At 55.0% G+C, this 13,700-nt stretch overlaps 1 protein-coding gene across 4 annotated transcripts in view; it reads right to left on the reverse strand.

Moving 5' to 3' along the window:
• Nucleotides 1-13,559, reverse strand: part of CFAP92 (cilia and flagella associated protein 92 (putative)) — a 53,061-nt gene extending 39,502 nt beyond the window's left edge. For 3 of the 4 annotated variants that reach the window (XM_072941958.1, XM_072941957.1, XM_072941960.1), the window contains exons 1-7: nt 13,196-13,559; nt 9,920-10,110; nt 9,272-9,476; nt 6,490-6,621; nt 5,342-5,414; nt 4,140-4,261; nt 685-831 (exon numbers count right to left, since the gene is read on the reverse strand). In XM_072941958.1, the coding sequence (XP_072798059.1) occupies nt 685-831; nt 4,140-4,261; nt 5,342-5,414; nt 6,490-6,621; nt 9,272-9,476; nt 9,920-10,110; nt 13,196-13,457 (1,132 nt within the window). In that variant the 5' untranslated portion in view covers nt 13,458-13,559. The other variant, XM_072941959.1, reaches the window with a different exon arrangement.
• Between the last annotated feature and the right edge of the window lie 141 nt (nt 13,560-13,700).

Below are 13,700 nucleotides of genomic sequence, written 5' to 3' on the forward strand. Positions count from 1 at the left end.
AGAAAGAGGGTCCCACACGTTACCTTTTTAAAACAAAGTCACATAATTTTACCCAAAAGATATTCTGAGCCTTCCATTATCCAAACATATGGACCTAATAAATACCTATTTATTATTTCTCAAACTAACTTTGTAAATGGTGATCGATCTTACAAAGCAGAAGCAAACCCCTGTTCTGCACTGAGCTGTGTGCCCTCAGGTAAGTTGCTTGACTTCTCTGAGTTTTGATTCCTCACTGGAAAAGTAGTGACAACGATAATCAACCCCAATGCCACCACCACCAGTTCACTGGGAGGATCAGTTTGTCACAGAAGTAAACAATGGGACGTAAATACTGGCTCCCCGTCCTCATTCCCTTTACTAGATGTTCCTGTAAAAATCTGCAGGAAACGTGTTTATACCAAGTAGCCTCTTACCCTAAAAACAAACTTGATATTTATTATTCTCACAGGCTTGCCTAGACTTTGGAATCAGACCTGGGTTCAAATCCTGGCTTCACTTACTCGCTGTGTGATCTTGGACAGTGCAACTGACCTCTCTGTGCCTCCTGATGGTGACAGTCACCCCCACACTCTGCTGAGGTGGCATGGAGCAGGGACTCGGTGACCGTGAGCAGTCCATCTCTGGACCTTCTAGCCACACGTGACAAAGCAACCAGAAACTGCAGGGAACAGGTGTGGCTACCTGCGAGGAGCGGCATTATCGCCAGCTGGACGGAGAAGGTGCCCTGCTTCCCCTGGCCTGCCAGCCTGGAGTCACTTTCCTCCTCTGCTCGAGATTTCTTCCTCCTCTTCTGGCTCTTCTTTCTCCAGTCCAGTTCCTTCTGTCTCACTGTGAAGTCAAAGGAAGGAATGAGCACCAGGAGGAGCTGCCGTCCCAGCCGCGTATCTGCCCCATGTGCTGCAGGGATGCGGGAAGGTTCCTGGCGCCCTCTGGAGGCAGAGTTTGTTCTCTGCGCTCCCACCCCATCCCTGCAACCAAAGAGGCGTCCAAACGTGGAGAGCAGACCCATTGTCAGGACATGCAGGAAGAAATGAAGGGGTGTCCTGATCCCCGGCTCTACCACCCAAGAATGTGCTGTGATGACACCAGCACGACGGGGTATCAGAGTCTCCTCCACGGCAGCTCTTCCCCTCGGTGCTGGGCGTGGGAGCTGAGCCACCAAAGTTCCAGAACCGGGTCTCTCTCTCCTGAAGGGAAAGCGCCTTAACCTTTCTGAGCCCCGATTCCCTCTCGGGCCGCATGGGGGACACAGCCCCTGCCTCCCAGGTGTTGGGAGGAGTCGGTGAGCAGTTACTGAAGGCGCCCAGCTCAGCGCCCCGCTCAGATCAAGAGCGAAAAGGAGAGGAAGAGACACATAAATCGGAGTAATTAAAACCATGAGCTATGGTTCCCTGACAGAAAGACCAATGGAAAGGGGGGAGGGTGTAGCTCAGTGGTAAAACGCGTGCTTAGCACGCATGAGGTCCTGAGTTCAATCCCCAGCGCACCCATTAACAAAATAAATAAAACTAGCCCCCCAAAACATGTAAAAATAAAATTAATAATTTTTTTTAGAAAGGCCAATGGAACAGACCATTCTGGGAAAAGCCAGAAGTTGACCCACACCCACAGGGAGACTCAGATGTCAGAGGTGGCATTTCAGATCAGTGAGAAAGGACGGACTTGTCAATGAATTATAATAACTCTCCATCTGGAGGCAAATGAAATTGTTGGGCACCTCACGCTACAGGCAAAATGAGCTGCAGATGACAGGTGGAACACGAAGCTGGGACCAACAGCAGGCGGGCGGGGCGGAAGCGGACGTGCTCTCCGCCAGACGGCGCTCTGGTGGCCGGGGACTCACCGGCTCATGGACAGAGGCTGTCTGCAGGGTCTGCAGAGTGGCCCACACAAAGAGAAGTCGGACTTTTATATGGCCTGGATTTTTGGCAACTGTTACCATGTCCAGCGACCGTGGGCTGGAGTGAGTGCCAGCTGCCCTCTCGGTCCCAAAATACAGGTCCAGGTCCCGATTTCCAGTGGGGCGCACAGGTGTCATGCAGAGTCACACAGGTGCAGCCCTGCCCGGGGCGGAGGTGGAGACCTGTGGGCCTGCCCCGGGCCACCCTGCTGGCTCTACGCCGAAGCGCCAGGATTCAAACCCAGAGCCGGCTCCCCGTCCACCACCCACAGCTCCTGACCCTCATTAGCTGCACGTGAAAGCAGCTTGCGGGAGGACTAAGAAGCCAGCGCAGGGAGAAAAATGTCAAAAGCGTCAGAAGAACACACAGGAGACCAGACTGCCACCTGGGTGAGAAGGGTTTGTAAACGTTACCCAGAGTACAGACTGGAAAGGAACAGTCAGCAGGTACACAAACAAGACCCGTACGTGCGCTGAAAGGGGGAGTCACAGACCCCGGCCCGTGACGCTCACAGCGCTCAAACCCGCCTCGCGGGATCACTCAGACCTGAAAAACAAGCTCAGGGGTCAGTAAGCAAAAACGGAAACCCAGGCAAGAACAGTCAGTGAAGAAACAGGACGAGGCAAGTGACCGAGGAACGCTGACCGAGTAAGCACCCGAGCTGCTCTGGGCCCCACTGGGAGTCTGCGACGGAGCCTGACGGTGCCGGGCCGGGCGACGCCACCGACCAACGGGAGCTCTCGGGACCGCCGTCGGGAGAGGAAGGAGGGACGGCCGGGACGCCACACCTGCAGCGTCTCCCCGGGAGGGGCGGGCGGCACATCTCCTCCGCCCGTGGTCCCGCCGGGCGCCCTGGACCCTCCTGCAGGCGCGCGAGGGTGGCCGCCGCTGCAGGGCCGGCGGTGACGGGGCACTGGCGGCGGCGCCAGTGTCCCTCAGCGGGACGGCATGGGCGGAGGGCGTGCACCCACCTGCCGGGCGCCCCCTGAAGTTGGGACAGAGGGGCTGGGGCTCCCACAGCCGACACAAATAAATCTCATAAATGAAGAGGTGCTGGAAGAGACGTGTGGCGGGAAGCCGTTTCTGTCACCTGCAGAAACCGGCGTCGGCACAAGGCCGCGTGAGTGTGACGGGGGCGGGGGCCACACCGACTTCTGTGCGGGGACTGCAGGCGCTTCTCAAAAGCACGGGATGCGCAGGGGCTTTCACGGGACCTGTAACCTTTCATTTCTTGTAAAGAGAAGAAAGAAAGAAAATAGGAACAAGAAAGAAAGGAAACGCGGCCCAACAGTGACAGCTGACTTGCGGGACGCAGGGTGCTTGCCTTTTCCTGTGTACTTTCTCCATTTCAAAAGAAAAAGGAAGGTTCAGACCCTCATTAAAATGCTTAAAGGACAACAAGGAGTGAGGCTCCTTAATCTGGGGAGAGAAGCCTCGGCAGGACCTGCGGGCTGTGCAGATGGGAAGTGCGGGCGCGTCTTTCCTGAGGAAGAGGGACGGCTGCGGCCCAGCGGCCCCCCTGCCCCGGGGGCGCCCGGCGCTGAGGCCTCCACGTGGGACGGGGCAGCATACTGACTGACTGGCTGAGGGTTGAGGACACGATTTGCAGCAGTGACGCTGAACGAATGGGAGACGGCAGCAAGGCCCGGTTCTAGAATTTTCCACCTCATGCTGGAAACCCAGCCACTGGCTGGAAACCTGGTGAGGAGGTCTCGGCCGAGAACGAGGAGTGGGTTCAGTGACCTGAGGACCTGTGCCCGTTGGCAGCCTGCCGCTGAGATCACCCGCTTCCCCGAGAGCAGCTCCTGTCACCTGGGACGCTATTCCCTGCACCTCAAGGAGCAAACAGCTTCCAAAGAGAGTGTCTCCACACCCCACCCTCTGCGCCTCCCCAGCACCCACACTCCTACCCACACAGCGCCTGCCACGCAGAGTCAGAATGACTTGCTTGAAAGTCTCTGGTCGGTGTCAGAGATCTTAGTGCTCCCCATGCACACAGCACCACGGGCCAGGAGCACGGGCGCATGGGTGGGGTGGGAAGGGGTGGATGGATGGACGGAAGGATGAGGTGAGTTAGGACAGGTTGGCTAAAATTGCATGTAGTATTTTTCACTTACGAGTACTGTTTGGTCAGGTATCAAAGAATCTATGGAAGCGTTCAGAATTTGAAACATTTCCTGATTCTCTTCCAGGTCCAGTTATCCTACAAAATTCCCAAACCCCATCCTAACTTACTTTGAAATTTTTGCTTTTCCAACAAGTTCGACAAGCTGTTAAACGACAATCTTTCAGTTAACTCCTTCATCTCGACCGAGCTGGCCCCTCCGAAAAAAATGGCTGGTCTTGAAATATTACATCTAGAAGATTCATAGAGAGAAAAACAAATGGAGGTGAAAAAAAACTCTAGGACTGGATCTAAGAACCTATTTACTGGACTACCTGTGCACGACTGCAACCCAAAGCTGCTCAGGTTTCAGGGTGCACACGAATCACCCGGGAACGTTCCTGAATAAAATGCAGATCATGGTTCAGAAAGCCGGGGCGGCCCCGAGACCTCCACATCTAAGAAGTTCCCAGGAACGCTGAGGCCGCTGGTCTGTCCGTCCCCCTGCACTGTCGGTTCCTGACCAACCAGGACACACGGTGGAAAAACTAGCTTTTTTAATAAAAGCAACTGAAACTCTAAAATATCCAGGGATTCATTTACAGGAATTACCCTCAACATCCACAGGAAGAAAATAAGCCCTGCTGAAAACCATAAGGGAAGGGAGGAATTAGGTGAGAAGATACACCATGACCATGGATGGGACAAGTTCACAATGTCAACATGTCAGTTCTCCCCAAAGGAATCTACAAATTCAAGCAAAACAATTTCTTAATCAACATTTTGAAATGACATGTTCTCCTGGTTCTTCCCATTCCATCCCCCCAGGTCACCAGCTGGGCCTCCATTCTCCTCCTAGTCCCCACATCACCTGAGAAGCCTCCTTCTCTGGAACTTGTTAGGCTCCAGGAGCCGCAGGGGCAGCTGCGCTCCCAGCAGGAAGGGCTGTGGACCCGGTCACCTGAAGGGGCGGGCTGGGACCCTGGCTTCACCCACACTCCCCAGGTTCCCATCAGTTCTAGTTGTGTGCCTTTGTGCCAGTCACCTGCCCACCCAGTCACCTCGCGTAGGAAACGGAGACAGCGACACCGCCCCCCGAGTGAGCGTTCTGAGGCCCCAAGGAGGCAGAAGACCGACCTCACAGGAGCTCCGGGCCCGACGCACCGCATGAGCTCGAGCACAGGCACCCTTTCTCTGTCCCTCCATCTCGCCGGGGCTGCAGCGGCTCCAGCTGGACTGACGTTCCCAAGTCCACGTGACCCCTGGCCGGAGTCGCTGGGGCTAGCCCAAGGGGGGCTCCCCCCACCCCCAAAACAGCAGGGGCCGTCCTTACCGTGCTGTGGCCAGATCCTCCCTTCTGAGGAGCTTCTCACAGTCCTCGGTGCTCTGGGAAAGGGTCTCTGATTCTGCCGGGTGAGAAGGGGGGACGTTAGCCCTGTCTCCAGACGTCTTGCTCCGCCCTTGCCCACCGAGAAGCGAGGGCCCTGACACACCTGCAGGGCCAGCCCCCGGGCCGCAGGCCTGGCGAGCCGAGCAGTTGGCAGAAAGGCTCATGACTGCGTGGCGACGAGTATTCATGAGTAACCACGACTGTGACTATCTGGGCAAACGGAGGCAAGAGAAGGCCTCCGGGTCCTTATATAATGCCTCACGCGGGGGTAAAACAAGAAAGGTCTATTATCTATTCAGCTGTCTACTTCTAACGTGCACGTTCGAGAATACTGAGAACACTGCCCAGCTTCCCAAGTGCCCGCCCGCGGGGACGGGGGAAGCGCGTTCTACAGCTGCCAGCAGGTGAAGTGAAGTCTTCTGCAGTCACCACGAGCAAAGTTTACGGAAAGTCACGATGGAGACGGGGTGTGCACGTGACGACACTAATCTCGGAATACAAAAGTGATGTATTTATTTGACCTCGTCTACGAGAAAAAATCTCAGCACAGAAACAAAGAATTGGCCACGATACAATTATCAAAACATTACAACGTTCGCTCCTCGGGAGGGAACCACAGCGCCTTCTCCCTGCCTGCTTTATACCTTTCCATATTCACTGAATATTCTAAATACAACCCAGAACCGTATGCGACTTCGGTAGTTAGAGAAGCTTTCCGGCAAGTCACAGCAATGAAAAAGAATCCACAGCGGGGAGGGTGTAGCTCAGGGGTAGAGGGTGTGCTGAGCAGGCACAAGGCCTGGGGCTTGATCTCCGGGACCTCCAGTGAAAATAAATAACCCTAATTACTCCCCCCACCAGATAAATAAATAAATAAATAAAAATAATTTCTTTAAAAAAAAAAAGGATGACTATTAAGAAAAAGAAAAAGAATCCACAGCAGAAGCGAGCTGTGCAGTGAGGGCCGGTCTGCTCGGCTGGTAGGGGGGACGGGCTCCGGGCACCTGTGCCCCGCCAGCAACCCCGATCAGTTACCCCCCACCCCGCTGTGGCCTCGCACGCAGCTTGTCCACAAAGGGGGCTCCACTCACCGGGCACAGACTTTAAGCCTTTTCCTGCTTTTTCTGGTTTCCCCGGCAAGTGCTCCTGGTGCGACTCCTCTTTGACATGAATGCCCTGTTCAGACTGTCTTCTCTGACTTAAAACCAGGTGCTTCACCTCCTCTGGAATGCAGGAGAAAGGCCCGCTGACTCAGTCAACCAGATGTCCGTCCTGAACCCCCCCTCCCCCAGGCGACAGTCCGGCTCCTGGAGCTGGGGGCAGAGCCGCAGGACGGTGGGCAAGGCTCCTGCCCCCGGAGTGGTTCCCGGGGTGGGGGGCGGGGGGCGGCCTCAGAACACCAGGCAGCTCAACCCTCCGCCGGCCAGGGCTTCTCCCAAACGTGCCGAGAAACCCTGGGTACCTGCTGCTCCGTCCGCCATTCACACGTGGCTGTAAGGACGGCACCACGTCCCCCTCTACACTCGGTCACTCTCCGGTGGCCAGAGAGCTGACCCTTCAGCCCAGTGAGGACAACACGCAGAGCCCCCCGCCCCTCCACGCCCATCACGTCTGTCAGTCAGGGGCTTTGCGCACACACGGCCGCGGCCAACACGCGTGGAGCCATGAGCAAGCAGAGGGAGGGAGTGACAACGAGACAACGCATGCTGAGGGCCAGATCACAGTTTTGGAGAAGAGTTCAAGCCAAGAGCCCCCGGTGCCTGGAGGCAGGCCCTGCAGTGGGGAAAAGCCTCGAGAGTTTGGGGAACGGGGCTGGACCGGGTGTGAAGGTGGGAGCGGCAGTGGGACAGGCAGCGGGGAAGCCCGCAGAGCGGTGAAGCGCCAGGGACGACGCGGTGATTTAGGAAGGCTGGGGACAGCAGCAGGAGAGGAGGCAGCACGCAGGCAGGCCTGGGCAGGGGCGCGGCCCAGAGGGGAGGGCACAGCCGGGGCAGCTGTGACTTGGGGGGCTTCAAGGCAGGCTTTGCCCAACACTGAGCAACCGAGAGGCTGAGCAGATGTAAGAGAAGGAACTGCCGACGCATGTGGGATGTTCTGGTCCAGACCAGCAGGCGGGGAGCTCCCAGCCTAGCACGTGACCTGCGGTGCATCCAAGAAAGTTTCCTGTCCCCCATGTAACGTGAAACAAGCCTCTCGCGGCGTCCCTGCACGCCCAGCAGACAAGTTTCCAGAAGATGTCTCCTTAAGTGGAAAAGGTGGGGCTTCACACAACAGGTACACTAGAGCTGTCTTTGTTAAAATTTTGTGCCCAGCTGGAAAACGCACGGGAAAATGTTAGCCATGACCCTCTCTGCTCAGACAGCACGGGGTTTTCATTTTTTCTCCCTTTGGCTGGTCTGCTAAAATTGTTTTGCAAGTGAACATACACTGATTTTTTTTTAATGGAAAAATCTACTAAAAATGAGAGGCAGTGATGCCAGGCAGGGGAGGGGCTGGAGGAGGGGCGGGTGCTGCCGGCTGGAGGATGCTCACAGCGAAAGGCCCGCAGGCCCTCCCTGCAGGGCCTGGGACCCCCTTGCTCCTTACTTTTCCAGCCGGCTGATTCTACTCACCCTTCCCAGCCTGGCTCCCATGGCCCCTTCTCCAGGAAGCCTTCCCGATACCCCCACCCCAGCACCCTGCTCCAAGGTGAGGCCACTGCGGGGCAGCTGTTTACCAGGAATTCGGGCTCTGCAGCCCTGGAACCTGCACTGAAGCCGCACTCCAAGGGCATCAAACGCCGGTGTTGCAGAGCCCACACTTTGAGGATGTGGGTCTGTCCTTTGGTCCAAGTCAGAAAAGTGACCTTGAACCCCATTCTCTCTCCCAGGACAAGTGGATTAGAGGCAAATCAGGGCTCTTCGCCGGCGATGAGGGGAGGGGAGGATTCGGGCACAGCTGGGAGGCCGGTCTGGCCCCTGGAGGGTGGAGGCCAGGGTTAAAAATCAGAAGCCCCAAGCCCCCAAGGGCAGGCAGGCTGCTTGAAGAGGAGGAAGGCAGGACACGGGAGAAAGCAGACTTCCAGTCACAGAAACTTGGGTTGTGGTTCTGGCGCTGCCACTCTGCTCGCTGGGAAGTGGGGACGACTGTGCTCGTCTGGGGGTTGCCGTCCATGGCCCCCACAGCGCCCCCTTCTGCGCGTTCTCAGACTCCCGTCCGCTGATGTCAGATGACTTCCAGCATCTCCAAAACCTGGGCCGCATCTTGCAATGAGCGCTGCAGCCTGGTTTCACTGGCAGCACTTTGCTATAGTTTTAAAACTCTCTATAGACCATGCAACCCTCCTTATTGCCTGGGGAGCCCCCCACCCAGCACGGCCACAGCCCCTGGGGCATGTGACCAGAGGAAGAAGGTGCCCAAGGTCACCATTAGCTCAGGGTGGAGACGGGCTTGAGTTCCGCTGTGGGACTTCAGCCTGGGTCTTCCTCTTTGAGGGAAGTTCGAAAGGAGACCTTCTGGCACTGGTACAATCTTCACGCACGAAGAGCCTGGCGGACCTGATGGAAACGTGGTTGTCCCGGGGCCAGGCGGCTCCTAAGTTCTCTCTTTCATTTCCTGATAGCCTCTAATTATTTTTTTTTTCAGTGAACACACAAGACTCATCCTGGGAGACAGTCTGGTGGGGGCTGCCCCCCCCCCGGCGCTGCCGGGGGCGGTGGCTCAGGGGCGCGCACGCCGAGCACAGCCTGGGTGGATGGCGTCTCTGATGCAGAGACCAGCATGGGCCCCGGGAAGGTCAGGTGACTGACAAGGGGGTGCTGGCTTTCATCCTATACCTGAGGAGAAGCCACAGCCTCCAGAACATTTCAAAGACAACACGAGTACCGGACTCACCAGAAGAGCCCACGTCTTCCAAGGCCGCGGCCGCCTTCAGTCGGTAATACTTGACTCTCTTCGGAATCTTTTCTTTCGTGTCCCAGAGCCTCAAGGTTATTTTGTGAAAATTTATTTTCTTTAGCAATTCCTTTGTCACCTTGATGTTAAAAGTCTGGGTCCAGGACACCCAGACCTTGTCCCCTTCTGGCCACGGCCTCACGGTCTGCGTAAGAACAGCAAGAGACCTTGAAAAGCAAAATCACCCGCAAAGACACCCTCCCAGCAACTCCCAACCCGGACCCAGCGCCGCGCCACAGGCGGGCGTGTGCGCACCGAGAGGTGGCAGGAGCTGCAGAGCCTCCGGAAACACCTAAGAAATTGTTAGATAGATATGTCTGATAGAGGGGGGAGGGCAGAGCTCGGCGGTAGCGGGTGTGCTTGGCACGCACGAGGGCCGGGGATCGGTCCCTGGTGCTGAGACTGGGGAAAAAAAAATATATATATATAAAGTCGCATAGTCGGCATTATTAGGTTAGTGCATATTCCCGTTCGGTAGGTCTGGGGTGGGGCCCACGATCACGCATTTCTAGCAAGTTCCAGGGGAAGCAAGCATCCTCCGTGAGCATTAGGCTACATGCAAAGCCGCCCACCTACACACACGCCTACCTTTATCCTCGAATCCAGGAACACCTTGGCCAAGCCTGAAAACACCACAACATCCGCTCGCTTGGGCTCTCGGTCGTCCGGCAGCAGGAAGTACTCCAGGTGGCAGTAAGAGCGAACCCTGGCCGCAGGTCTGTCCATTTTAGGCTGTTTCCTGTGTTTCTCAACCAGCTTCGAATATTTTCCTTTGCGACCTAGAAGATACAGATGGAGTGAGGCTTGTTTTAACCTCACGTCGGAAAGCAGACCCATCTCCACAATTCCCTGGAGTTCCAAGAGGAGCCCGAGGCTGGAGGAGGCCGTCCGCAGGCCCCCACGCTGCCGCCGCCTGGGGGCTAAGATGCGGGGCCGGCCCTTCCAGCTGGGAGAGGAGCAGGACCAGAGCTGGGCGCCAGCAGGCAAAGCGTCAGGGCCTGCCTCTGAGGTGAGCCTCTTCTTAAATTTTTCACCTTAGGCATTTCGCCTGCCTCCCCCTAGTCGTGGCAGCGCGACATGATCTGTGTAATCCCAGCAGCGTGAACAAGGTTCTGAAGCACAGCCTGCCCGGGGGTGGGGGCGGGGAGGAGCCCCCAGGGGCCCTCGGCAGCCTCCTGTAGGGGCAGAGTTGGCAGACATCCCAGGCAGTGGAAAGACCCCAGCTGAACCTCACGAGGGCAGCTGTACGATGTTGGCGGGGCTGGGGGGGTGGTCAGGATGCTGAAATTGAGGCTGGGCTTCCACCAGTGGCCACGGCCTCTACGACCTGCCCTTGACCTTAAACTGACCCCAGCAGGATGAGGCTTTGGACACCATGAGAGGATGCTTCAGGAACTCCAAATACTGCCTCTAAGCTTCATTCTACAAAACTGTGGCTGTATTCAGAGCTGACATTGAAAAATTTCAAGTCGTTATCACCAAGGAGGCTGCTATATGAACGGAGCACCACCAGGGAACTTCGCTCTGGTGCAGAGTCTGGAATGGAACCTCTCCTGCCTGTCCTCGGTGGGTGTTAGAATGTCTTGTGAAGGTGCACCTGACCAGGAAGCTGGCAGAGTTTCACAGGTCTGCCTTCGGGCTTAATCCACGGTGGCCAGCAAGCGGACACAGACCCTCTCATTTCCTGTAGATGGGACTGCAAATTGCTACAGCACTTCGGGGGGCAGTTCGACAACATCTGTCCCCAAAGTGTAAATGCGTGCCTTAGAGCCAGCAATTCGGCATCTCAAAACACAGGCTCCAGAAGTATCCACACGGACGCCCAGAAATGCACTACCAGGACGTCTGCTGCGGAATTGTAAGCCCCAAACTGGAAACAACTTTCATGTCCACCAAGACAGGGAAGGACAAACTCGACATATACGCTGGAAGGCTGTGTCGGCATTTTAAACAAACAATCGCGAAGGCAAACACATCTGTTCACATCCTACATGATACCCAAGACGTGCCGTCAAATTTTTTAAAAGCTATAGAATAGAATATGCAGGATCTCTTTACGATACCCAAGACACGGGAACAGCCCAAATGTCCATCGACAGATGACTGGATAAAGAAGCTGTGGTGTATCTGTACAACGGAATATTACTCAGCCACAAAAAGAGTAAAATAATGCCATCTGTGGCAACATGGATGGACCTGGAGATCGTCATTCTAAGTGAAGTCAGAAAGAGAAACAAAAATGCCATATGAGATCACTTATATGTGGAATCTAAAAAAAAAAAGGACACAAATGAACTACTTATTTATAAGTTGGATGACTGATTTCTCAAATATGCACATCTGACTGTCCCTTATGACTGGATTACAGCATTCTGTTGATTCTCATTTTGTGGTTGGCTTTATTCCTTTGATAACTAACTACGTAAGTTTAAAAAGCTAAAGCTCTAAACTGTTCTTAGAAACAATGATCAGTACACATATGTAAATTAAAAATAACGTGCAGTGTATTGTGTATATGTATTTACATACGATACATTGTGTGTTGGCAAATTGTAACAATTCTACCTAATAAAACTGAAAAATGGAAATAAAGAAAATGTAGGATCTCAGTTCTCTTAAAGAACGGACAGAAACATTTATAAATAGGTTCATAAACACTCAGGTATTGAAAGAAAAAACATGGAAGTTGAATTTTATACCCAGCCAAAGATAGGTCTTTCAAAGGCATTAGTACCATAAAAATACTCTCAGGCAAGAGCTCATAAATTGAGCTGCACAGAGACCTAGTCTGTAAATGCCTCTGGAGGAACCGCCACAGTAAGAAAAACAGGCCTAGGAGATGCAGCAAGAGATGTGAGGGTGAAAGGTGGTGGAGTAAGCACCAGTTTGCTTGTGAGTTGGTATTTGCAAATGTCTTTTTCGGTTCTTTTGCCTGATATCAATAGATCAAAGATAAAAAGCATCATTATGGATAGAGGAAGTCACACATAATGACAAAAAGGTCAATCCCCCAAGAAGACAGGTCAACGTGAAACATGGTATTCACCTAACCAAACCACCTCCGAAGTGTGTGAAGCAACCACTCTCAGAACTACAGAGAGAAGCTGGAGTTAACCCTCACGGAAGGATAGTTCATCTAGACCAAAAACGTCCTTTTGTATATATCAAAAAGTGGAGCACCAGTCTCTGCCCTTAATCTCGGGGCTCAACCACGTGACTTGCTTTGCCAATAAAAGGTTCACAAGTGGGAGGAGCCCAAAGACTTCGAGAGTGCTGGGCCACTGGGCTTGCCCTCTTGTGTGCCTCTGCCTTTCCGGGACAGAGCTGTGGCTGGGTGGCCCACGTGTCCCAGAGGAGGATGAGCCCCTGCAAGGAGCCCAGCCTGGATCAGCTGACTTGCTCACCCAGAAACAGGGACTCCAGCTGGAAGCCACTAAACTGGAGAGCTTGTTTGGGTTCGTTACGAAGCATGTTTTTGCAAAAGCTAATTATGTTCACACTCAGAGATTTTGATTCACTACATCTGAGAACCTGTATTTAAACAAAGTCAGGTGATAAGCCAGCTTTTGGAAACCAATGCCTAAACCTCTTGGTTGTTTCTTTAGCTGCAAAATACAGAAGTAACATCACCTACTTCTTGGGGTTTTGAGAGGTCTAAGTCTGTGAAGCCCACACAGTCACTTCCTTGCCTGGCCCACACTGGACCCCCTCAAGTGGCAGCTTCTTTCCAGATCTCTGCTCCTGGCATCAGCCACCTGGCTTAAGGGAGCCGGCAGAGGGAGCACACGCACCCAAGCTCCTGGGCGGGGGTCACTTGTGCACCCCTCTCTGCAGAGGGTGTGGGAATTCTGCTGTGACACTTACCAACAGTCATTGGGAAGGCCAGAGAGATGATGAACGTGCAGGGGACCACGTGGGGCACGTCGGAGTTGACGGCACTGACTGACCCAGCCGAGGACCTGCTGCTGCACTGGTGGTCAGATTCTGATTCCTGGGCCCAGGCTCCGACCTGCAGGTCCTCGTCCACTTCACACTCACTCCCGGACGGATGAAAGCTGCCCCCGGAGGACACGGGCCCCACGCTGGCCCTGTCCTCATCCTCCCATTCCCAGGCGTCCAGAGACATGCTGCCGGCGCCCCACGCGAGAGGCTCCTGCGAGAGGGGCTCAGCGGCCTCGGCGAGGAGGCTCCGAGGGCTTGGTCCGTCCAGCAGCTCCGAGATGCCCCGCAGCACCCGCAGCACAACTGTGTTTGGCGGTTGCTAGGAGACGGGCAAGGCCACGGCCCGGGGGCGGGGCCCCTCCCGGGGGCGGGGCCCCTCCCGGGGGCGGGGCCCCTCCTGGGGGCGGGGCTCTGGGCCAGACTTCCG

This window comes from Vicugna pacos, chromosome 17, assembly GCF_048564905.1.
Source record: "Vicugna pacos chromosome 17, VicPac4, whole genome shotgun sequence".
Lineage (NCBI taxonomy): Eukaryota > Metazoa > Chordata > Mammalia > Artiodactyla > Camelidae > Vicugna > Vicugna pacos.